At 43.5% G+C, this 26288-nt stretch overlaps 3 protein-coding genes across 3 annotated transcripts in view; 2 read left to right on the forward strand and 1 right to left on the reverse strand.

Moving 5' to 3' along the window:
• The window catches only part of LOC146673023 (NACHT, LRR and PYD domains-containing protein 3-like), a 505210-nt gene that overhangs the window by 340620 nt on the left and 138302 nt on the right, over window positions 1-26288 (forward strand). The gene's annotated exons all lie outside the window — the stretch shown is intronic.
• LOC146673043 (NACHT, LRR and PYD domains-containing protein 3-like) overlaps window positions 1-26288 on the reverse strand; it is a 38319-nt gene that overhangs the window by 1308 nt on the left and 10723 nt on the right. The window contains exons 4-10 of the mRNA XM_085401402.1: window positions 17204-17282; window positions 16837-17041; window positions 14859-16656; window positions 8616-8789; window positions 8241-8414; window positions 7814-7987; window positions 6853-7026 (exon numbers count right to left, since the gene is read on the reverse strand). Coding sequence (XP_085257528.1) covers window positions 6853-7026; window positions 7814-7987; window positions 8241-8414; window positions 8616-8789; window positions 14859-16656; window positions 16837-17041; window positions 17204-17282 — 2778 coding nt within the window. The remainder of the gene's footprint in view (window positions 1-6852; window positions 7027-7813; window positions 7988-8240; window positions 8415-8615; window positions 8790-14858; window positions 16657-16836; window positions 17042-17203; window positions 17283-26288) is intronic.
• On the forward strand, window positions 17977-24494 carry LOC146673044 (uncharacterized). Its single transcript, XM_085402623.1, has 3 exons — window positions 17977-18036; window positions 21244-21558; window positions 24138-24494. The coding sequence occupies exons 1-3, from the start codon at window positions 17977-17979 to the stop codon at window positions 24492-24494; spliced, it is 732 nt and encodes a 243-aa protein (XP_085258749.1).

Genomic DNA, 26288 nt, shown 5'->3' on the forward strand with positions numbered 1-26288 from the left:
ATAGATGAGGAGTTCTTCTCCTTAGGGATCAGAATACCTCCTGCTCTTCGCCGAGCCTTTGGAATCACTACTTTCTGCCATGCTACCTTCATCAGCTTCCACAGGTATTTGAGGACTCGTGAGGTGTTTTTATAGAGCCTATATGAAATGCCATTAGGTCCTGGGGCCGATGCTGCTCTTGCCCGCTTCACTACCTTCTCTACTTCACTCCATGTAGGTGGTCTTATGTTCATTTGGTGTTCAGGTGCCTGGATAGGCGGCATATCACAGATGAGAGAGTACCAAACTACAGACAGATGCCCCAGTCTGAATGGGAAAGTGGTCCCTGGGAATCTGAACCAAAACCCATATTGACGGGGCCCTGGAGTTTATGCAGGTCTAATTACAACACCTATGACTGTGCCAATGGTGACCTCCAATATCAATGGTGAGAAGATGCGCTTAATGGCTGATAGTAGAGCAGCAATTTCAACAATAAACATTTTAAAGCAATTGTCAACAAGTACTCTCACCATAGTAGGATACTCAGGAGTACCACAGGATCAACAGCATACAAAACCATTGGCTGTGGTCTGTGGACACCAACACAGCCAGCCTTAGCTCAGGTGGCAGAGATTGTGGCTTTCACCAAAGCGCTACAACTCTCTAAAGGAAAAAGAGTGAACAGCTATACAGACTCAGCATATGGAAATGGAGCAATTCATGTGAATGGACCACAGTGGGTGAGACAGAGTTTTCTGACTACAACCAATACTCCAGTGAAGAACCACTGGAAGAACAAATACAAGCTGTATTGCTGCCCAGAGATGAGGTAGTGATGAAATGCAAAGGACATCAAAAGGAAGACTGCAGACCTGGCAGCAAACGAGGCAGGATGATATCAAGGACAAATGGTTGGTCTGGCAGAAGATTCACTACCATCATTAACAGAAGATGACATGAAAACAATGCAAAAAGAAGCAGGAGACTATGAGATCAATGAATGGATGAAGAAAGGAGAAACACAGAATAATTGACTCTGGAGAGCTACTGCTTACACTGTGCCAACTAAACGACAATAGTGCGAGGTTAAGTTACCGTCAGTACACATGAACTACTTCCGGTAGTTGTACAAAATCAAGGCTTCCCCATTATAAACCACCGTAATGCTCTAATTGTGAAGTTCAAATGAGAACACGATACTTCCGGTCAAACTACGATCTGCATTTAGCGGTCCTCATAACAAATTGTCTGCTATAAACTCTGTAACATAGATTAAGGAATCACGAGCACCACATATACCATACAGGGAAGCTCTGATAATAGAGGCATGAAGTTAGAAACATTAAGGACCATACATGTGGCAAACTAAAGCTAAACCAGGATAAACTATCTGACATCAATTCGTGTGTAAAATTAGGGTGAATTCACGCATCGCATGCATAGCCTATACCATTGCAACTATAAACTACATTAGCTTCTAAATTGTAAATGGTAAATGGCCTGCATTTGTATAGCGCTTTTCTAGTCCCTAAGGACCCCAAAGCGCTTTACACTACATTCAGCCATTCACACACACATTCACACACTGGTGATGGCAAGCTACATTGTAGCCACAGCTGCCCTGGGGCACACTGACAGAGGCGAGGCTGCCGGACACTGGCGCCACCGGGCCCTCTGACCACCACCAGTAGGCAAACATGGGGTTAGTATCTTGCCCAAGGATATTTGGCATGCGCCACCGGGCCCTCTGACCACCACCAGTAGGCAAACATGGGGTTAGTATCTTACCCAAGGATATTTGGCATGCAGCCAGGAGGCAGCCTGGGATCGAACCACCGACCTTCTGATTAGTGGCTGACCTGCTCTGCCACCTGAGCTACAGCCAAATATATCATGGTATCGTGTCTGTGAAGGTTCTCAGTCTTCCAGGTCATCGTAGTCAAAGGAGCTTGCAAAGAAAAGCGTCTGAACTTCTTTAACCCTTTAAGACCTACCATAGAACCAAGTCCGCCAGAGCTTATATCATATTTTTACATGCTGTGGAGCCATTTTTGGGAGCATTTCAAGTTGCTATACATCAATACAACCATTATAGCCCAGATTTTAATAATATGTATTCATTAAGTGCATAGTAATTACATAAATTGCAAAAAAGTGCAATAAACTACAAAAAAATTGAAAATCGTTTTTGCTTTTTTAACATATATTTGTAGTTAGAGAAATTTAAGAGGCTTATCCCTCAAAACTGTAAATACAAAAAAGTTGCACAAAATAGTTTCCCACCACAGGAAATTTATTTTGAGTGTCTTCATAGTTTTATTTTTGAAATATACCAATTTTTATACACTGCAGGAAAAACGAAAATAAATATTATACTGCAAATTTGCAAAAAAGCAGCATATGCATCAAAATAAACTATTTCCAGCAGTGCAATATGAGTCCAAAGCATCCCAGAAACGACACAGAAAGTCATAAAGTCAAAGATAAATTTTAAAAAGACGAGTATAGGCCCTGAGGCCCTGATAGTAAAAAAGACTACATTTCCGCGAAAATGACATCACTTCCGGTTTCGGGCAGGTAATGGCGAAAATGCAAAAGTTCGCGCTGACGTCTATTCCAACGTAGGAAGTGTTATGACCAGCTGATTGGATCGGTAAAGTGTGTTTCTGGAATATTATGTTTTTGTTCCTGCAAGCGCTTTTTATGCAGTTTTTGCAAAGCTTTGTGTGGAAGGAAACCGTGACCTAGGACAAGCTGATGGCATAAGATGTAAGTACAACTCCTCCGGTTTCATATGCAAAAAAAACTTTGCACTAGCTTACGTGGTTGCAGTGCTACCGGGATTTAAAAATAGTTACGCAAAACAGAGCGTGCCCGCTCCGATCGGCTGTAAAGGGTTAAGTTACTTGAAGACGTTTCACCTCTCATCCGAGAAGCTTCTTCAGTTCTAAGGTCAAATGGTGGAGAGTCCCAGATATAAACCTAGTGGGAGTAACCCCCCACAGAGGGACAAAAGGACCCCCTGATGATCCTCTAATCGCCTGAGACAAGGTGTGAAACTGGGTGTGGGCCCCAATCAGCCAGAGTTTCGGGTGGGTATGGTAGTGTATGCTGTACAGTGCAGCGAGGAATGCCCAGACCTCTACATTGGTGAGACCAAACAGCCACTTCACAAGCGCATGGCACAACATAGAAGAGCCACCTCCACAGGACAAGACTCAGCAGTCCATCTGCATCTTAAGGATAAAGGACACTCTTTCGAGGATGCCAATGTTCACATTTTGGACAGAGAGGACAGATGGTTTGAAAGAGGAGTGAAAGAAGCCATCTATGTCCACTGTGAGCGACCATCGTTGAACAGAGGCGGGGGTTTACGACACCAATTCTCTGCCATCTATAATCCAGTTTTGAGATCCCTTCCCAGACGCCTTAACGCCCACTCACATCCTGGGCCATCTGATCTCAGGAATTCGCATGATAAGGTGGAGCCAGGTTTCACAATGAACCCACCCGAAACTCTGGCTGATTGGGGCCCACACCCAATTTCACACCTTGGCTCAGGCGATTAGAGGATCATCAGGGGTCCTTTTGTCCCTCTGTGGGGGGTCACTCCCACTATGTTTATATCTGGGACTCTCCACCATTTGACCTTAGAACTGAAGAAGCTTCTCGGATGAGAGGTGAAACGTCTTCAAGTAACTTAAAGAAGTCCAGACGCTTTTCTTTGCAAGCTCCTTTGACATATCATGGTATCAACACCAACAAAGAAACATGCAACACAGGTTAATACTTACTCATCATGCACGCACACATCACATCCCACAGGAATCAGTGCACCCCCCACTGGACCTATCCACCGCTCATCTGACACTAACCTTACTAACTGTATGACGTCACCAGACGGTGGGCTAGCTCAGTTAACAGAAGGTGGAATACGAAATGAACAATATACAAACACCTACATAAGATCTAAGAATTATCCTCTGAACTTATACACATCACATGTGCTTTTTACGAGTTGGTGCTCTGTGTTTTGAGGGTCAAAAGACTCTTCCCGAACTAGATAAATGGAATCAGTAGTAGGATAACATTAAATAATCAAGGCTAGGCAGGGAGTTGTTTCTGCCTCTGTCAGGAAAAGGAGCAGATAAGAGGTCGGACACTGGTGGAACCATCAGGCTGAGAGCTTGACTAGCCTGTATGACATTGGAGGCAGTGATAGGTAGTGAGAGGCCAAACAGAACGCGGCTTGGGTGTGGGAGGAGTTTGGAGGCATGGAAAAAGACTTTCGGACTGCCTCAGAGCGATTTTGGCAAACCGTCAGGCGACTCAGGAGGGGAATACAGTGGTCCCAGCCTGCCCAGGCAGTTATTTATTTGTAAAAAAATGTTTGGAATCATGTATGATTTTCGTTCCACTTCTCACGTGTACACCACTTTGTATTGGTCTTTCACGTGGAATTCCAGTAAAATTGATTCATGTTTGTGGCTGTAATGTGACAAAATGTGGAAAAGTTCAAGGGGGCCGAATACATTTGCAAGCTGTAGTTCTCTCGCAACTCCAGGCCTATCTGGATGCAAACAACATCAGTGATAAATTTCAGTCTGGCTTTAAAACACATCATAGCACTGAGACAGCTCTGCTGAGAGTCCTTAATGATCTTCTCCTAACTGCCGATTCAGGTTGTTCTGCGGTCTTAGTCTTACTGGACTTAGATTAGATTAGATTAGATAGAACTTTATTAATCCCTCGGGTGGGTTCCTCTGGGAAATTCGATTTCCAAAAAAGCACAGCACCGACAGAAGTTACAGAGTTACAGAATATTATATATATATATATATACACACACACACACACACATATATATAAATACAGAGACAATATAAATAAAATATACGAAGGGGATAAATAGAATAAATAGGAATAAAAAATAAAAATACAAGTGAATTGCACATTTCAAGTATTGAGGTCTATTGCACTGTTGACTATTTACAAAAGTATTGCACAAAAGGTATTGCACAGTGAGGTGAAGAGGCACTACAGCTTAGTTGTTCCCCCCTCCTTTGTCCTCCTGTTTCCCCTCCCTCTCCCCTCCAGAGAGGAGTTAAACAGTCTGATGGCGTGTGGGACAAAGGAGTTTTTAAGTCTGTTAGTTCTTGTCTTTGGGAGAAGCAACCTGTCACTGAACAGACTCTTCTGGTTGTTAATGGCCGTCTGCAGAGGATGCCTGGCATTGTTCATAATGTCCATCAGTTTCTTTAATGTCCTTTTCTCTGCCACTGTCACCAGAGTGTCCAGCTTCATGCCGACCATAGAGCTAGCCCTCCTGATCAGTTTCTCCAGCCTGGATGAGTCCTTCTTTGCTGTGCTGCTCCCCCAGCACAGCACAGCACAGAAAAGTACTCCAGCAACCACTGACTGGTAAAACATCCTCAGGAGCTTCCTGCAGATGTTAAAAGACCTCAGCCTCCTGAGGAAGTACAGTCGGCTTGGGCTTTTTTATACAGGTGCTCTGTGTTGCATGACCAGTCCAGTTTATTGTCCACCCACAGCCCGAGGTACTTGTACTTGTTGAACTTGTTGTACTTGTACTTGTCCTCAGCCCTTGATATGGTGGACTATAATATTCTACTAACGAGGTTAGAACATACAGTTGGCATTAGCGGTGACGTCCTTAACTGGCTTAAATCTTATCTTTCGAACAGGTCCTTCAAAATTATAAATAATACAGCACCTAGCTATCTTGGTGAACTTCTTGGACCATACACCCGTGGGAATGCCCTCAGCTCATCAGCCCAATTGCTCTTGGTACAGCCTAGATCTCAGCTTAAGACCAGAGGCGACCGTGCATTTGCCCTGGTTGCACCTAACCCTGGAACAACCTTCCATTGCTATTCACGCATCTGACTCCATCCAATCATTTAAATCACGATTAAAAACTCACTTATTTAAACTTTCTTTCCCGGTTAGTTAACTCCTGTATTTTATACAAAATAAAAAAAATTTCTTTCTATATATCTTCTTCTAATTCAAACCTGTGTGTTTTTAGCAAGTTTGATTTGATATTCACTTTTATTCTTGTGTAATTAGTGCCATTGACCTGTTAGCATATTCAGTACTTTGTTAATGATCTTATATTGTTAATGTTTTAACCTGCTGTTTTCTGGTGAAACACTTTGGTATACCGTTGGTTTTTAAATGTGCTATATAAATAAAGTTGTATTGTATTGTTTTGTATTTTTAGGTAAATAGCTTAATATAACTTTGTTGTTTGCAAAACTTGTGTATAGGTTTTTAACATTTACAATTTAGAATTGCATTTCAAATCATGAAAATGAATCATTAAACATGTTTGTGGTTGTTACTGTTAAAAATATAACTTTTTTTCTACTCCGATTTTACGTTTATTGTCTGATTTTAGATCACTTGTGTTAATACAGTATGTCAAAATGAAAGAATGACTGTAAATTCAGACATGTGAGATGGTGCTGAAAAGAATTATACCAAACACAACAAGGTTAACGGTTTTTTTAAGGTGTATATGCAGAGGTAAAATCAAAAGTCAAAAACAGCCAATTAAACCCTGGACCCCAGAGAGTTAAACATTTTTTAAAGTAACATAATAGTTACTTTTCCTAGTAATTAGTTACTTTCAGAATATTAGATGTAGTAACTCTGTTACTACCTCAGTTACTTTTTTGAAGAAGTACTTAGTAACTATACCTAATTACTTTTTCAAAGTAACTTGCTCAACACTGGTTTTGAGGAAAGGAAAACAATGTCATACCTGGATAAAACAAACAGGAGGTGAGATAAGGGCACAGGGAATGTTTCCAGCTCTTCCTCCTCTATCAGACATTCTCTCCATACCTGAGAGTGTCCAGTCTCCAGCCTGGATCCTTCAGTCCAGCCAAGAGCAGCTTCATTCCTAAGTCTCCTGGATGATTGTAACTCAGGTCCAGCTCTCTCAGATGGGAGGGGTTGGAGCTCAGAGCTGAGGCCAGAGAAGTACAGCCTTCCTCTGTAAGCAGACAGCCTGCAAGACTGCAGACACACAAAACAATTCATCTGAAAACACTTCACTGAAGGTCTGTCTTTGTTTTTCCCTTCTCAGATACAATGACTGTCATCTACTGAATGTGCAGAAGGTGTAGAAGAGTGGAGAAGAAAATCCATCCAAACAATCGCACAGATGCCTTTGAGCAGCACTTGGAAGGAAGGACTCCCTTTTACCAGAAGAAAACCTCCAAAACTGGAGGAGGGAGGGTTAACTCATCCCTCACTATACTTTTTAGAAAAAACAAAATTCTGATATCTAAACTTAAAAGTACATGTCTTTCTCCTTAATCCAAAGTAGAACGTGGTTCCACCGGGAGGGGTCTCATAGCTGAAGTAAGACAGCAGTAAAGTGTGCCATTGGGATAATATGGAACTATGAGAAATTAGGACATATGAAGAGAGAAGCTAAATGGGAGAAATATGCTCTCTCTATGTGGCTCCTTTTTAATACTGTCAGTGCAGCATATGTTATTAACTGAGGGCTTCTAACTGAGCTTATCTGACAACCTGAAAATAATGAATTACAATAAACGAGCCTAAAAGGAATAAGTGTATGGTTGAGTTTTTAAACACCATTATGACCCGGGATGTTTTAAAATTTAACAATATTTATCTTTAAAATGCACATTAAAGGCCATAATTTGGTCAAAAAAGAACTCCAAGAGTCTTTTCAGTGTTTTGAAAAGCTTTACAGACTGCAATTGTGAGTCTAATAATCCACCCCCCCCAACAGATTTTAGATAATGTCGGGTGAAAAAGACATAACTCTGACCACAGTGATTCCAGTGTACAGTGTGGACTCTGCAGTGCAGCAGAAAGAAGCTTCACTCCTGAATCCTCCAGGTTGTTGTCGCTCAGGTACAGCTGTCTCAGATTAGAGGATTGGAAGCTGAGAACTGAGGACAGAGCTTTGCAGCTTTTCTCTGAGAGATTAGAGGAATTCAGCCTGAAAAATAAAGAACACAAAGACATTATATTGATAGTGATATAAGAAGTTAATAGATTTTGAAATTGTTGAATTTGTCTGAAATTGTTGCCTTATTATTTTAAAAACAGAAATGTGGCAGTTTATTTTGACTAAAAAACATTAGAAATACTAAGATACAATGACAAACGAATGAAATTTACCTTTATTAACTAAAATGCTTAATTGGTTAAATGTGTAATTGGATAAAAAATAAAATATCCTTTGATCTGACCTGAGTGATTCCAGTGTACAATGTGGATTTTGCACTGCTGCACCCAGAAGCTTGACTCCTGAATCCTGTAGATTGTTGTTACTCAGATCAAGCTCTCTCAGATTACAGAATTGGGAACTGAGGACTGAGGACAGAACTTCACAGCTTTTCTCTGAGAGATTACAAATATTCAGCCTGAAAGATAAAGAACACAAATGCAAAAAAAAAAAAAAAAAAACCACCAAAAAAACCATTGGCTTTATAGTGTACCGCATTTTTAATGTTTCAGGACTGAATGAAATTCTTGTCTTATTTTATACACAGAAATGTGGCAGTTTACAGTGACTAAGAAATGTTAAAAATACTAAGATACAGCAACAATTGAAATTTACCAACCTGAGAGTTTCCAGTATGCAATGTGGATTCTGCAGTGGAGCACACAGAAGCTTCAATCCCATATCCTGCAGATTGTTGTTACTCAGATCCAGCTCTCTCAGATTAGAGGACTGGGCGCTGAGAACTAAGGACAGAGATTCGCAGCTTCTCTTAGAGAGGAAACAGCCATTCAGTCTGAAAACCAAACAAAAAAAGTATGTGTTTAAATATAAACACTTTTAATGTTCATATGAATTTTACATTCAATGTACAAATCATAATTATACCTCTACATGGAAAATAGTGAGCAACTGGTATATACAGGACTGGTGGTCACGATTCTAACCTCTTTCTAAGCTCTTCTCTGAGCCCTTGGCATTTCTCCAGCTTCTCGTGTTCCTTCTTCCTGATATTGCTGTCATTCGGAACCGCTACATCAGGGGTGTCAAACTCAAATACACAGTGGGCCAAAATTCAAAACTGGAACAAAGTCGCGGGCTAACGTTAATAGTTAATAGTTATTGAAATATATATTTATTCCTCCAAATATAAGAATGAATCTTTTCTTATGGACTCAAAAACGTTTTGCCGAAAAACTGAATATGGAACAAGCAAAGCTTAATACTAAACAATATATACAGTGGGGCAAAAAAGTATTTAGTCAGCCACTGATTGTGCAAGTTCCCCCACTTAAAATGATGACAGAGGTCAGTAATTTGCACCAGAGGTACACTTCAACTGTGAGAGACAGAATGTGAAAAAAATATCCATGAATTCACATGGTAGGATTTGTAAAGAATTTATTCGTAAATTAGGGTGGAAAATAAGTATTTGGTCACCTTAAACATGGAAAATCTCTGGCTCTCACAGACCTGTAACGTCTTCTGTAAGAAGCTTTTCTGTCCCCCACTCGTTACCTGTATGAATGGCACCTGTTTGAACTCATCATCTGTATAAAAGACACCTGTCCACAGCCTCAAACAGTCAGACTCCAAACTCCGCCATGGCCAAGACCAAAGAGCTTTCGAAGGACACCAGGAAAAGTATTGTAGACCTGCACCAGACTGGGAAGAGTGAATCTACAATAGGCAAGCAGCTTGGTGTGAAAAAATCAACTGTGGGAGCAATCATCAGAAAATGGAAGACATACAAGACCACTGATAATCTCCCTCGATCTGGGGCTCCACGCAAGATCTCATCCCGTGGGGTCAAAATGATCATGAGAACGGTGAGCAAAGATCCCAGAACCACACGGGGGGACCTGGTGAATGACCTGCAAGGAGCTGGGACCAAAGTAACAAAGGTCACCATCAGTAACACACTACGGCAGGGAATCAAATCCCGCAGTGCCAGACGTGTTCCGCTGCTGAAGCCAGTGCATGTCCAGGCCCGTCTGAAGTTTGCCAGAGAGCACATGGATGATACAGCAGAGGATTGGGAGAATGTCATGTGGTCAGATGAAACCAAAGTAGAACTTTTTGGTATAAACTCAACTCGTCGTGTTTGGAGGAAGAAGAATACTGAGTTGCATCCCAAGAACACCATACCTACTGTGAAGCATGGGGGTGGAAACATCATGCTATGGGGCTGTTTTTCTGCCAAGGGGACAGGACGACTGATCCGTGTTAAGGACAGAATGAATGGGGCCATGTATCGTGAGATTTTGAGCCAAAACCACCTTCCATCAGTGAGAACTGTGAAGATGAAACGAGGCTGGGTCTTCCAACATGACAATGATCCAAAACACACCGCCCGGGCAACAAAGGAGTGGCTCCGTAAGAAGCATTTGAAAGTCCTGGAGTGGCCTAGCCAGTCTCCAGACCTCAACCCCATAAAAAATCTGTGGCGGGAGTTGAAAGTCCGTGTTGCTCGGCGACAGCCCCAAAACATCACTGCTCTCGAGAAGATCTGCATGGAGGAATGGGCCAAAATACCAGCTACTGTGTGTGCAAACCTGGTAAAGACCTATAGTAAACGTTTGACCTCTGTTATTGCCAACAAAGGTTATGTTACAAAGTATTGAGTTGTATTTTTGTTATTGACCAAATACTTATTTTCCACCCTGATTTACGAATAAATTCTTTACAAATCCTACCATGTGGATTCATGGATTTTTTTTTCACATTCTGTCTCTCACAGTTGAAGTGTACCTCTGGTGCAAATTACTGACCTCTGTCATCATTTTAGGAGGGGGAACTTGCACAATCGGTGGCTGACTAAATACTTTTTTGCCCCACTGTATATTAGCTGTATAATACCAGTAGGCCAGCTCTAATAGTAATTTGGTATGGTTTCGTGGGCCAAATGTAATTAGGCTGCGGGCCAAATTTGGCCCACGGGCCAGAGTTTGACACCTATGCGCTACATCGATCACTACGGCCGTCTTCTTCTGTTTGTCTACCACCACTATGTCCGGTTGGTTAGCCACCACCATTTTGTCCGTCTGTATCTGGAAGTCCCACAGGATCTTAGCTCGGTCATTCTCCACCACCCTTGGGGGCATCTCCCATTTTGACCTCGGGACTTCCAGGTTATACTCGGCAAAGATGTTCCTGTACACTATGCCGGCCACCTGGTTATGGCGTTCCATGTATGCCTTGCCTGCTAGCATCTTGCACCCTGCTGTTATGTGCTGGATTGTCTCTGGGGCATCTTTACACAGCCTGCACCTGGGGTCTTGCCTGGTGTGATAGACCCCAGCCTCTATGGATCTTGTACTCAGAGCTTGTTCTTGTGCTGCCATGATTAGTGCCTCTGTCCTGTCTTTCAGTCCAGCTTTGTCCAGCCACTGGTAGGATTTCTGGATATCAGCCACCTCCTCTATCTGCCGGTGGTACATACTGTGCAGGGGCCTGTCCTTCCATAATGGTTCCTCGTCTCCCTCCTCTTTCTTGGGATTCTGCTGCCTGAGGTATTCACTGAGCACTCGGTCAGTTGGGGCCATCTTCCCAATGTATTCATGGATGTTCGTTGTCTCATCCTGGACTGTGGTGCTGACACTCACCAGTCCCCGGCCCCCTTCCTTCCTTCCACTTAGCGTACAGCCTCAGGGTGCTGGACTTGGGGTGAAACCCTCCATGCATGGTAAGGAGCTTTCTTGTCTTTATGTCAGTGGCTTCTATCTCCTCCTTTGGCCAGCCTATTACCCCAGCAGGGTACCTGATCACGGGCAGGGTGTACGTGTTGATGGCCCGGATCTTGTTCTTACCATTCAGCTGACTCCTCAGGACTTGCCTGACCCTCTGCAGGTACTTGGTGGTTGCAGCCTTTCTAGCGGCCTCTTCATGGTTCCCATTTGCCTGCGGGATCCCCAGGTACTTATAACTGTCCTCTATGTCTGCAATGTTGCCTTCTAGTAGTTCAATCCCCTCAGTTCTGACTACCTTCCCTCTTTTTGTTACCATCCGACTACACTTCTCCAGTCTGAACGACATTCCAATGTCATTGCTGTATAGCCTGGTAGTGTGGATCAGTGAATCGATGTCTCGTTCACTCTTGGCATACAGCTTGATGTCATCCATGTACAGGAGGTGGCTGACAACTGCTCCGTTCTGTAGTCGGTATCCGTAGCCAGTCTTGTTAATGATCTCACTGAGGGGGTTCAGGCCTATGCAGAACAGCAGTGGGGACAGAGCATCTCCTTGGTAGATCCCGCACTTGATGGTGACTTGTGCTATGGGCTTGGAGTTGGCCTCTAGTGTTGTACGCCACATCCCCATTGAGTTCCTGATGAAGGCTCTTAGGGTCCCATTGATCTTGTACAATTCTAGGCATTCCAGTATCCAGCTGTGGGGCATTGAGTCATAGGCCTTCTTGTAATCAATCCAGGCAGTGCACAGGTTGGTCAGTCTGGTCTTGCAGTCTCGGCTGACTGTTCTGTCTACCAGTAGCTGGTGTTTTGCGCCTCTGGTATTTTTGCCAATTCCTTTCTGTGTCCCGCTCATGTATTGACCCATGTGCCTGTTCATCTTAGCCGATATGATGCCTGACAGGAGCTTCCATGTAGTACTGAGGCAGGTTATTGGTCGGTAGTTGGAGGGGACCGGTCCCTTCTTGGGGTCCTTGGGGATCAGGACCGTCCGACCTTCGGTTAGCCATTCCGGGTGTCTCTCGTTAACTAGCAGCTGGTTCATTTGTGCTGCCAGACGCTCGTGGAGTGCAGTCAGCTTCTTTAGCCAGTAGGCGTGAACCATGTCGGGCCCTGGTGCTGTCCAACTCTTCATACTGGAGACCCTTTCTATCTGCCACTGTGATGGTTACTGGACCCTGTTCAGGGAGGTCGCTGTGGTCTGCCCTCAGATCCACTAGCCACTGAGCATTGCCGTTATGGGTTGCGTCCTTCTCCCATATGCTCTTCCAGTATTGCTCCGTCTCCAGCCTTGGTGGTGCTGTTCTCTTATTATTATTATTGTTCCCTTGCCACTGAGAGTACACCTTTGCTGGTTCTGTGGAGAACAGCTGGTTTATTCTCCTGCCTTCTGTCTCTCTGGTGTACCTCCTCAAGCGGCTGGCCAAGGCTGTGAGTCTTTGCTTGGTAGTTTCCAAGGCCTCAGGTATGGACAGCTTGCTGTATTTCTTATGCACCTTCTTTGTCGCACCTTTCTGCAACTCCGTTAGTTGGCTAACCTCCCTCCGTGCTACTTTGATCTCTATATCATCCTGAATAGGATGACGGACCTATGGATATATATATATATATATATATATATATATATATATATATATATATATATATATATATATATATATATATATATATACATACATACATACATACATACATACAAACAACTAAAAGGAAATTCTCAATCTCTCCTTGTTGTATAGCTTAGCTTTTCAAACAGTTTTAACAGTTACTTTAGTCTGACAAAAGCTGAATGACGAATTAGCGCTTCCAGTCAGAGACTGAGGCTACGTCCACACGTACACGGGTATTTTTGAAAACGGAGATTTTCCGTTTTCGTTTTAAAAAATAATCCCGTCCACACATAAAGGGAGCAATGAAGGAAAACGCTGCTATGAACATGCCAAAGCAGCAGGTGGCGCTAGATTCCTAACTGTGCAGAAATGTTGGCCAATCAGAAGTCTAGAAGCCTCGGTGGGAAAAAGTAAACAAAGCTGGGGCATAGAAGCAGAACCGAGTCATATGTGTGGAGGGACAGTAACTGTGTGTGTGTGTATATGTAAGCATTTAAACACTGCAGAGAGTAGAATTAACAGTATTGTAGAAATTCATTTCACCAAAACAATAACGTTGCGCACAGTGTGACGTCAAAAAATGCGCACACCTTTGACACTGCGTTTTCTCCGTTTTTCTAGTCCACACGTAAATGCAAAAACGGAGTTTTCAAAAATCTCCGTTTTCAGTGACCAAAAACACAGTTTACGTGTGGACGAAAGGTGCAAACGCATAGAAAAATCTGCGTTTTCAAAAATAACGGGTACGTGTGGACGTAGCGCATGCACCAGTTTATTGTATTTCCAGACTTGCTTTCGGCACAATTTACAGTGCACGCTACTCTGTTTTTTGTCAGACTTGAAATAGCCGAAATACCTTCACACTACGGAACTTCTATGGCTCTTCTGTTCGACAATCTCTCCGGCATTGGAACCATCATCTGTTTTCTCTTCGGTCACGCTCGGTTGATTTTTCTAGTCGGCACACTCATTTCCTCCATGGTGGCCGGCTGCTTCCCAAACAAATACACATGTGCGGCTTGGCACTTGTGCTGTACGTAACAAGTCACGTGACGTGACGCTGCGGCTGTGATTGGTTCGGCTCTGCGCTACGTAATTTGGATTGGCAGTTCTTTTTTTTCTTTTTTTTTTTTAAGAGGACAAGAGCGGCGAGGTCTATCGCGATAGTTACATTTTTCTATCGAGAAAAAGTTATATCGCGATACATATCGTTATCGTTCTATCGCCCAGTTCTCATTCATTCATACATTCATACATTCATACATACATACATACATACATACACACACAATGTCATAACCAATTGGCCGGCATAGTATACAGAAACATCTGTGTCGAATATGGCCTCGAAGTCCCAAGGTCAAAGAGGTCAAAATGGGAGACGCCCCCAAGGGTGGTGGAGAATGACATCATGGAAAGCTGATCAGGCATGGACAACATTGGTGTCAAACCAAAACAATGTGGATGTCAATAAAACCAGCAACCTGAAAAATGTATGGGTCCCGGTCTGTTCACAAGCACAATCAAAAAAAATTTGCATAAAACTATGATCACATATTTACTTACAGAGCCTTCTTGGAGGCTTTGACCACTGGCAGCAGCCTCAGAAGAGCCTCCTCTGAAGCAGAGTATTTCTTCAGGTCAAACACATCCACATCTTTTTCTGATGACAGTAAGATGAAGACCAGAGCTGACCACTGAGCAGGAGACAGTTTATCTGTGGAGAGATTTCCTGATCTCAGGGACTGTTGGATATCCTCCACTAGAGAACGATCATTCAGTTCATTCAGACAGTGGAACAGATTGATGCTTTTCTCTGCGGACAGATTCTCATTGAGCTTCTTTTTGATGTACTGGACTGTTTCCTGATTGGTCTGTGAGCTACTTCCTGTCTGTGTCAGCAGACCTCGTAGGAGAGTATGATTGGTCTGCAGTGAAAGACCCAGGAGGAAGCGGAGGAACAAGTCCAGGTGTCCATTTGGACTCTGCAAGGCCTTGTTCACAGCACTCTGGTAGAAGTGTGTCTCTGCAGATTCTCCTTTTTCAGACTTCTGGGAAATCATTTGTTGTTGTTTAAGCAGATTGACTCCAGAGTTGATGAAGGTCAGATGGACATGAAGAGCAGCCAGAAACTCCTGAACACTCAGATGGATGAAGCAGAACACCTTGTCCTGGTACAGTCCTCTCTCCTCTTTAAAGATCTGTGTGAACACTCCTGAGTACACTGAGGCTGCTCTGATATCGATGCCACACTCTGTCAGGTCTGATTCATAGAAGATCAGGTTTCCTTTCTGCAGCTGATCAAAAGCCAGTTTTCCCAGAGATTCAATCATCTTCCTGCTCTCTGGACTCCAGTGTGGATCTGTCTCAGCTCCTCCATCATACTTGACCGTCCTCACTTTGGCCTGAACCACCAGGAAGTGGATGTACATCTCAGTCAGAGTCTTGGGCAGCTCTCCTCTCTCTCTGGTTTTCAGAACATCCTCCAGAACTGTAGCAGTGATCCAGCAGAAGACTGGGATGTGGCACATGATGTGGAGGCTCCGTGATGTCTTGATGTGGGAGATGATCCTGCTGGCCTGATCCTCATCTCTGAACCTCTTCCTGAAGTACTGCTCCTTCTGTGGGTCAGTAAATCCTCTTATCTCTGTCACCATCTCAACACATTCAGATGGGATCTGATTGGCTGCTGCAGGTCGTGTGGTTATCCAGAGGCGAGCAGAGGGAAGCAGTTTCCCCCTGATGAGGTTTATCAGCAGCACATCCACTGAGGTGGACTTTCTAGGGTCAGTTACGATTATAGTTTTGTGGAAGTCCAGAGGAAGTCGACACTCATCCAGACCATCAAAGATGAACACAACCTGGAAGTCTTCAAAGCTGCAGATTCCTGCTTCTTTGGTTTCAGTAAAGAAGCGATGAACAAGTCCCACCAAGCTGAACTTTTCCTCTTTCAGCACATTCAGCTCTCTGAAAGTGAATGGAAATATGAACTGGATGTGCTGGTTGGCTTTGTCTTCAGCCCAGTCCAGGGTGTATTTCTGTGTTAAGACTGTTTTCCCAATGCCAGCCACTCCCTTTGTCAGCACTGTTCTGATTGGTTCATCTCTTCCAGGTGAGGCTTTAAAGATGTCCTCTTGTCTGATTGTTGTTTCTGGTCTGTCTGGTTTCCTGGATGCTGTTTCAATCTGTCTGACCTCATGTTCATCATTGACCTCTGCAGTCCCTCCCTCTGTGATGTAGAGCTCTGTGTAGATCTGATTCAGGAGGGTTGGGTTTCCTGCTTTAGCGATCCCCTCAAACACACACTGGAACTTCTTCTTTAGTGCAGATTTAAGGGTACGATGACAAACGGCAGCAGAAAGTTCTAAATAACAATAATAAAAATAGAACATCAACAAATCAGTTCATGTTTAACAAAAATGTTTGTGACAATTCCAGTTCTGCTAAGCAATTATTGACTACATGTTGGTTCATCTCTTGAGACATTAGCATAATTGTTCCCTTTATCCACCAGCAGCTCAAATCTTTGCAGAAATGCTCTTACTACTCTGCAGATGGTCAGCCAGCTCCTCCTGCTTCATTCTCCTCAGGAAGTTAAGTGTGATCTTCTCAAATGCCTCTCTGTTGTTCTTCCTCTGCTCATCATCCTCTGTCTGACTCTGTAACCATTCTGGGTAATCTGGACTCAGAACCTTCTGGATCTTCTTCAGCTCGTTCTTCACAAAAGTGATGATGTTGTTCTCCAGCAGCTGGAACAGAATACATTATGAATGAGCCAATCAGACTGAAATCATGGAGCCAAACATCAGATCCATATTGGGCACACTGACAATCCACTGGTCTACAAAGAGCAGCATGGAGATGACTGTGAACAGAATAGATGTAAAAGTAGTTGTTGTACATGTACAGACCATAAATATGGAGTCCATGTGTGTTTGATGCTGCTGGGCAGACTGACCACTGGGAACCTCTGAGCTCCGCTGGTCCACTCTGTGGAGGAATCATGAAGAATTAGTTCAAGCACAGGATAAAGATCCAGGAGTTTTCTGGTAAGGACCAGTGTTCAAAAACCTGCAGAAACTTAGAGTTTAGAGCTTGACAAACTGTATTCAGATGAAGATACGTTTAGTTTCTTTCTTTTCAACTTAAGTCTCTCCTTAAATCCATGTAATCTTTTACAGTTTGCTCACCATTCATGTACACAAAGACAGAGCAACTACCAGGGGAGTGTATTTAATCCAGTTTTCTACTGATAAACATATAGTCCACGCTACGCCCTAGAACAGGGGTCAGCAACCCGCGGCTCTTTAATCTTTATTTTGCGGCTTCGGGTGATTTGGGAAAATAAATTAGAAGTATTTAGCTTAAGTGCATTTTATTTGTGTTTAGTTCTTTTTTTTTTAAAAAAAACTTGTAGTTCTAAATTGGAAGATTATTGTGTTTTTGAAATATAAAAATAAAATTATATCTTATTATTTTTTCATCGCTCAAAATAAGCGTCACACTCGCGGAAGCCGGTGTACCCGCCGAGACGCCGTGCATTTATCGAGACTTTCAACCCCAGGCAGGCCAATTATGGATCTTCAGATCCACATTATGTCGGCAGCTGTTCTCCACCGTGAACTATGTTAAAAACAAACACCGCTCACACCCCACAGATGACAGCTCACGGTCCTGCGTAAAGATGAAAGCCCCGATTTGCAGACAGGACCAGAAGATGAGGTTCGGGACCAGAAGTCTCATTGTAAACATATCACGGCAGACCCGACGATGTTTGCATGGACGCGCTTTTCAGCATCTCTTTATTGACCGCTTTTCACACACGGTTGCTGTACGCACACGGCCGGCTGTAGCTTCTCAGCTCACAGCCCGACAACACAACAGCAGAGAGAGCACAGACTTTAAGTCGGCGAGGCGTGATTGCGGGTGTCGCTCAGGTGCGTCCGACTCCCAGCGGCACTGCAGACGATGCCCCGCCACACACATTAACCAGGTAAAATATATATTTAGGCAGAATTTTGCAAATAAATAATAAAAAATTTTTTAGTGGCATAGTGCATTTTTTTCCAATTATTCTTTTTAAAAATTTAGGTCAAGGCTTTTGGAGCCTTGACCTGAAAAGGGTGGCGGATCACAACAGTTCTTGTTTGCTACATGGATCAATTTAGTTCAGCTGGGTGTCTTTCCTTTTGTTATATTTCTTTACGAGTTCAAAATGTGTTAATTATATAAATAAAATGTAATTTTCTCTGTAGCACTTCATGGATTTCATAAGCAGCACACCTTAGTTGCTCTGTGGATTCTTTTAAAAAGCAGTTAAAAACTTTTCTGTTCAAACAAGCCTTTTGTTGATCTACGTATTTTATGTTCTTTACATTATTTACATTTGATCTTTTAGATTGTGTATAATGTCTATTGATTGTATTGTTTATTTTAATATTTAAGTACAGCACTTTGTGACTGCCTGTCTGTGAAAAGCGCTTAATAAATAAACTTTACTTACTTACTTTAGTTGTTCACACAAAGCATAAAGGTAAAAAACAATATATACAGTGTTTTCTTCATTTTAGATTTCAAAAAGTATTTGCGGCTCCCAGTGTTTTCTTTTGTGTGGAAACCGGGTCCAAGTGGCTCTTTGGGTGTTAAAGGTTGCTGACCCCTGCCCTAGAAGTTACTAACAAATTTACTAAACCACCAATATATTAAATAAAACATTTGAAAAATATAGAAACCCTAAACTAAACATTTTTCTTCACCCAACATAAGAAAAAAAACTTTTGAATGCATGTTCCTTGTCAGTAATAATAGATTAACTTTATATCTGTGGCAATATTAACAAACTTTATTTTGTAATGGAGTCTTTCAGGAATCGAGGCCTCCCTCTCCCAGCTCTAAACTTGTGTAACTGCTGATCAATCCTACATCATTGAGTGAATCTGAGCTCAGTCCTTCACACAGAGCAGCTTCAGCTCTGGGTGTTGGTGAATTTTCACTTCAGGAACAAAATTTCTGCTGTATTAGGATCCAGAGTTAGAGTTTGTTTGGTGCTTCTAAAACATGTTATTATTATGATTCTTCGATGTCCTTTGGGAGAATGACTTGTTTCTTTTGTGTCACTGTTTCACTTTCTCCTGAGAATCAGTCCACATACAGCTGTTTTGAATTGTTGGTGTAACTGTGAATTCATCGGTCCATTAATGATGGTGAGGCTTTCTGACCCAGAAACATCAAAACAGGCCAAAGCTCTATGGTGACCATGTTTCAAAGAAAGAATAAATAATAATAGTGTTTTTCTTTCTTTTCATTTAATTCTAATCTCTTGTCACGTGACTTAGCCACATGACATTTAGCTGTAGGCAGTGTTTTTGGAGTGCAGTACTTTATCCTTGCAGCGCTGCTATGAACACCACTGTTGTTCAGTGTTGTCCTGATGGAGTCTCATTAACAGCAGCCAGTATGATCCAGGCTTTAGCTGCTGGGTCTCTGTGTGACCTCTCAGACTGTTTAACAGATCAGACACAAAGAGAATCAGAGACAGAGCAGCTCTGTTCTTTAAAGACAAACATGAACCCACTCAGGTCACACTTTCCCCACAGATATGAGCATCACTGTCCTCAAACAGCAAATGACCAAGTCGAACGTTTTGATCTTTTCTCTTTCATCGTTTTCTTTTTAATGAATCTTTGTAAAAATCTGAGGATCTTTCAGGTCATATTTATCCAGGAAAACACAAACATGTAAAGGAGTCATCACAGCTCTCTGACCTCGTTGCTCCAGGTTCACCACTGAAATTTGGATTGCTATCTTTGGACCGGTCACTCCTCACAGACGTACAGCTGGATCCTGCAGACTCTGCTCTGTCCTCCTCTCCCTCCATCATTATCTTCTTGTGGACTTCAGTCAGTCTGAGAGGTAAACCACAAACACTCAGTGAGTTCACATTAACAGAAGTAACTGAATTACAGTCGCTGACCTCTGACCTGTCATATAACCTAGAAACCAGGTCACATGATCCACATCTGCTGACTCTGAAATTTAAGACCTTCCAATAGCAAAAGACATAAACTAAGATATGGACAGAATATTAGGAGCAGCTATTGGTATGATGCAGTCAGCTCACTGTAAACTCCAACCTCAGTGTGAAACGATATCAAAGCTCTTTTGTGGCCACTCAGCCAATTTAGGATCACCGGATGTTTACACATGATGTCTGTGACTTGTTCTCAGACAATTAAATACCATCAGGACTGCAGCTGAAAGGGGAAAAAAAGATCTCATGAAATATTTTATAACCAGATTATCTTAATGATAAAGTTGTGAGACTGATCTTTCTTGCTGCCTCCAAAAATAATAACACAACAGCTTTCTTTACAGTCTGACTGTGTCAAACATTTATCACACATATTCATACAGAGCTTCTAACACTGAAAACTGCACAGAGCTTTCCTCTCACACCACCATTCACCTTCATTCTGTATTATGTGTTAATCTCTGCATATGCTTATATCTCTTGGCTTCTTCTTTGGGTGGTACTGTCACTTGGTGTTCACTTTTTCTGTGGTAGAGTTCCAACACACGGTGGTGTTTTTGTGTATTTATCTGTATAGCAGTTTAATTTAAAACTTTTAGATAACTTGTTATTTTGTCGTATAATCTTGAATGGTAAATGGCCTGTATTTATATAGCGCTTTACTAGTCCCTAAGGACCCCAAAGCGCTTTACACATCCAGTCATCCACCCATTCACACACACATTCACACACTGGTGATGGCAGCTACATTCTAGCCACAGCCACCCTGGGGCGCACTGACGAGGCTGCCGGACACTGGCACCACCGGGCCCTCTGACCACCACCAGTAGGCAACGGGTGAAGTGTCTTCACGTGCTTCATCTGAAGTGCACTCTTTGAACTCACTAATTCATATCCAAAGTATTCACTCAATGTGCCTAGCTTAGCTTAGCTCATAGCCAACTCGCTAGCATTGCCTCTTCACCTGCACTTTCCTGCTCATTCTATCAGATATTTAGTTACTCCTTGGCCTCCTTTAGAAGTAATGATACTTGTAACAAATGTAGCCTATTTGCTAGTCTGGAGGCCAGGATCACTGAATTGGAGACTCTGCTTCGCATACTTGAAAAACCCATAGCTAGCCAGGCCCCTGTAGCTGGTGCAGCCGAAGGTGGTGTAGGTCCCACTAGCTCTCCCCTAGCAGACTGTCCTGAGCAGCCAGGCAAACAGGATGGCTGGGTGACGGTGAGGAGGACAGTGTCACACAGTGGAAATTTGTGTTTTTATGTTTTATGTTGTTTTGGATCATACTGTGTATTGGTACATAGAGTATTGATTTTATTTGCATGGTTTTATTATGATATTTATATTGTATGTTTTAGTGTTGTCGCACAATATTCTTTTAATCCACTGTGGACAAGGCAAACAATAGTAGGCACCTGTGGAGGTGGGGGCATTCCCAAACTGACGTGTTAAAGGGGATGGTGAGCGCAGAGACAGGGGGATGAGACGCACGAGAAAGTGCTGCTTGATTGTTTGGTGCCACGAGTCATTCGGTGACGGACCGACCAGCGGAATCTGGCGATCCAGTCCCGAGGCCGTGTTCAGGTGTGGAGTGTGGCTGGAATGTGTGGTGACGCGCCGTCAGGAGGAGACAGGTCTGTGGCAGGAGCCTCCTCCTTGGTCTTCTGGCTGGCGTGATTTCCATCCCGGAAGAGGAATTCCTCTCCTGTTTCTTCCAGATAAGGAACATTTGGCTGAGTGTGGCTGCACTCTGGTATTACGGAATATTGTGGGGGGGATTTTAGCATGTGGGAAACATTGTAGTACCGTATTTTCACGACTATAAGGCACACATAAAAGTCTTAGATTTTCTTCAAAATGTACGGCGCGCCCTATAGTGCAGTGTGCCCTGTGTGTGTTGTTGTTGTAAGGCGGACGTAGTAGAGAACACCATGAGAACGCTAAAGGGAGAAGTGTGGGCGTTGATTGTATATAAAAGAACAGGTATGTGCGTTATGCAGAACATCGTTGTTTTAACAACCCTGAAAATGGCAAAGAGACACGCTTATGAAGCGCAGTTTAAACTGAAGGCCATCAGCAACGCGGAGGAACATGGAAATCGAGCAACCGCGAGAGAATTTAAGATTAATGAATCGATGGTTCGCAAGTGGAGGAAGCTGGAAAACGAGCTCCGACAGGTCAAGAACATGCAGCTGAGTTTCCGCGGACATAAGGCAAGGTGGCCCGAGTTGGAGGAAAGACTCGAGCAGTGGATCATCGAGCAAAGAACGAGTGGGAGAAGCGTTTCGACGGTCACCATTCGACTAAAAGCAGTAACGCTAGCAGAAGAAATGAAAATTGAACATTTCAAAGGAGGTCCGTCTTGGTGCTTTCGTTTCATGAAACGGTGCCATTTTTCCATCCGGACCAGGACTACGGTAGCGCAGCAACTTCCAGCGGATTATAATGACAAGCTGGCCATCTTCCGCTCCTACTGCAGCAAACACATTGCCGACAAACACATCCAGCCCAGATACACATCACTAACATGGACAAGGTGCCGCTCACTTTCGACATCCCGGTGAGTCACACTGTGGAGAAGAAGGGGACCAGCACGGTAGCGATCTGCACAACAGGGCACGAAAAGTTTTCTTTTACTGTTGTGCTTGGCTGCCATGCTAATGGACAGAAACTGCCGCCTATGATGATTTTTAAGAGAAAGACTTTGCCTAAAGAAAAGTTTCCAACAGGAATCATCATTAAGGCAAATGAAAATGGCTGGATGGATGAGGAAATGATGAAAGAGTGGCTGAGGGAGGTGCATGTAAGGAGACCAGGTGTTTTTTTTTTCACGCATCACCATCGCTGTTGGGCACGCATATAGTCACAGATCATCTCACAGTCGATGTGAAAAAACAAGTGAAACAAATTAACTGTGAGCTTGCTGTCATTCCGGGAGGCCTGACAAAGGAACTCCAACCGCTGGACATCGGTGTGAACCGCCCGTTCAAAGTAAGGCTGCGAGCGGCGTGGGAGTGATGGATGACCGATGGGGACCACAGTTTCACTAAGAGTGGAAGGCAGCAAGGGGCGAGTTACGCCACAATTTGCGAATGGATTGTAGATGCTTGGGCTAACATGTCTGCTGCCACTATTGTTCGAGCTTTCGCAAAAGCCGGCATCATTTCCGAGGAGCCGCACAGCAAAGAAAGTGACTCTGACAGAGAAGAAAGTGAACCTGGCATATTTGATGGAGATTTAGCGCAGCTGTTCAATTCAGAAACAGTGGATGAGGACTTCGATGGGTTTGATTGTTGACGATTACCGGTAAAATAAATGTGAATACCAAACTCAGTTTTGCTCCCGCTCTATTTTTTGTGTGTGTTGTTGTTGTAAGGCGGACGTAGTAGAGGACACCATGAGAACGTTAAAGGGGGAAGTGTGGGCGTAGATTGTATATAAAACCCGCGCCCTACAATCAGGTGCGCCTTATGTGTGAGTTAAATACAGTAATGTCACACATAACTGAGACTGCGCCTTTTAGTACGGTGCATCTTATGGTCGTGAAAATACGATATTAGTTTGGAGAGTGTATAATTATTTCTACCGGCAGGTGTTTTAGCGTATTGAGAACGTTCTTTTTATTGTATTGGGGTATTTTAAAATTGTATTTTTAATTCTGGTTTTACCTTTTTCCATGGAAATAAATGGTGTGTTTAAGGCCGATTTAGTCTCTGCGCCCTGAGCACTGACCCACTCACTCCCCTTCTTCCTGTATGTGAACGGACTTTGTGGTGAAGATTTGGATCCACCAGTTTTAGCGGCTAGAGAAGCATAGTCTTAAACAGAAGCCGCAGGTACACCACCAACCTGTTCATGTGTCTCACCGTTTTTCCCTACTCAGCGACACACCTGCCAGGGGTCAAACTCTGGTAATTGCCAATTCTGTTCTTAGACATGTTAAGCTTGAGACACAAGCAACAATAGTCAATTGTCTTCCAGGGGCCAGAGCAGGTGACATTGTGGGAAATGTAAAACTGCTGGCTAAGAGTAAACATAAATTCAGTAAAATCATAATTCACGTCGGCAGTAATGACACCCGGTTAAGTCAATTGGAGCTAACTAAAATCAATATGGGATGGGTGTGTAACTTTGCCAAAACAATGTCGGACTCTGTAGTTTTGCAATGAAACTTAATTAATCAAAGAAACAAAAACCAGCAAAAAATTGAAAAGTTGGGTCGGAGCATCCATCACTGGAGCCATCTTTGAACGCAGTACGTCAGTACTCTTGCTGCAGCATTTTGGATTAACTGAAGGCTTTTCAGTGAGTTTTTAGGACTTCCTGATAATAATGAATTACAGTCGTCCAGCCTGGAAGTAATAAATGCATGAACTAGTTTTTCAGCATCACTCTGAGACAGGATATTTCTAATTTTAGAGATGTTGCGCAAATGGAAGAAAGCAGTCTTACATAGCTGCATTGAAGGACATGTCCTGGTCAAAAATGACTCCAAGGTTCCTCACAGTGTTACTGGAGGCCAAGGTAATGCCATCCAGAGTAAGAATCTGGTTAGATACCATATTTCTAAGATTTTCAGGGCCGAGTACAATCTCCACGCAACATTGCAGAGGCGTGAAAGCCAAGACAGCCCTACAACATCCAGAGCCTTCAGGAACTCGGGGCGGACCTCATCCACACCAACTCCTTGGTGGCTCTGCACAGTACAGGCTCTGACTATGCACAGTACAGGTAGAGCACTGCTTTCCACTCCTGAGTCGCCTGACTGTTTGCCAGAATCTCTTCGAGGCAGTCCGAAAGTCTTTTTCCATGGCCTCCCACACCTGAGTTTTGGCTTCAGCCACTGCCCGAGCTGCATCCCGTTTGGCCTGTCGGTACCTATCAGCTAGGCGTTCCCAGCACACCCTCACTACACGTTTAGGCGCGCCGGGTCTGTCCAGCGTCCTCCCCGGCCACCTGATCCAACTCACCACCAGGTGGTGATCAGTTGACAGCTCAGCCCCTCTCTTTACCTGAGTGTCCAGAACATATGGTCGCATGTCTGGTGATACGATTACAAAATCGATCTGTGATTTGCACAGAAGTCCAATAACAAAACACCACTCGGATTCAGATCAAGGAGGCCGTTCCTCCCAATCACGCCCCGCCAGGTCTCGCTGTCATTACCCACGTGAGCATTGAAGTCTCCCAGTAGGACAACAGAGTCTCTAGGCGGAGCACCTTCCAGCACCCCACCCAGGGACTCGAAAAAGGCTGGATACTCAGAGCTGCCGCTGGGCGCATAAGCGCAGATGGCAGTCAGGACCCGTTCCCCAACCCAAAGGCGCAGTGAACAAACCCTCTCATCCACCGGGAACAACCCCAACGTATAGGCAGCGAGCTGAGGGAATATTAGAATACCCACCCCAGCCCGCCGCCTCTCACCAGAGGCAACTCCAGACTGAGACAGAGTCCAGCCCCTCTCCAGGAGACTGGTTCCAGAGCCCAAGCCATGCGTTGAGGTAAGCCCGACTATATCTAGCTGGTACCTCTCAGCCTAACGCACCAACTCAGGCTCCTTCCCCACCAGAGATGTGACATTCCATGTTATTTATTTATCTGAATGAAGAAGCAGAAAGTTAGCGGCCATCCAGGTCTTTATGTCTTTAAGACATTCCTGCAGTTTAACTAATTGGTGTGTGTTATCTGGCTTCATGGATAGATAGAGCTGGGTGTCATCTAAATAGCAGTGAAAATGTATACTATGTCTTCTAATGATACTGCCTAGGGGAAGCATGTATAATGTAAACAGAATTGGTCCTAGCACTGAACCCTGTGGAACACCATAACTGACCTTAGTGTGTGAAGAGGACTCTCCATTTACATGCACAAATTGGAGTCTATTAGATAGATATGATACAAACCACTGCAGCACAGTACCTGTAATAGCTAAAGCATGCTCTAATTGCGCTAATAGAATATTA

The sequence above is a fragment of the Rhamphochromis longiceps genome, linkage group LG3, assembly GCF_057381845.1.
Source record: "Rhamphochromis longiceps isolate RC_006_pf linkage group LG3, R_longiceps_female_GT1.1, whole genome shotgun sequence".
NCBI classification, from domain to species: Eukaryota; Metazoa; Chordata; class Actinopteri; order Cichliformes; family Cichlidae; genus Rhamphochromis; species Rhamphochromis longiceps.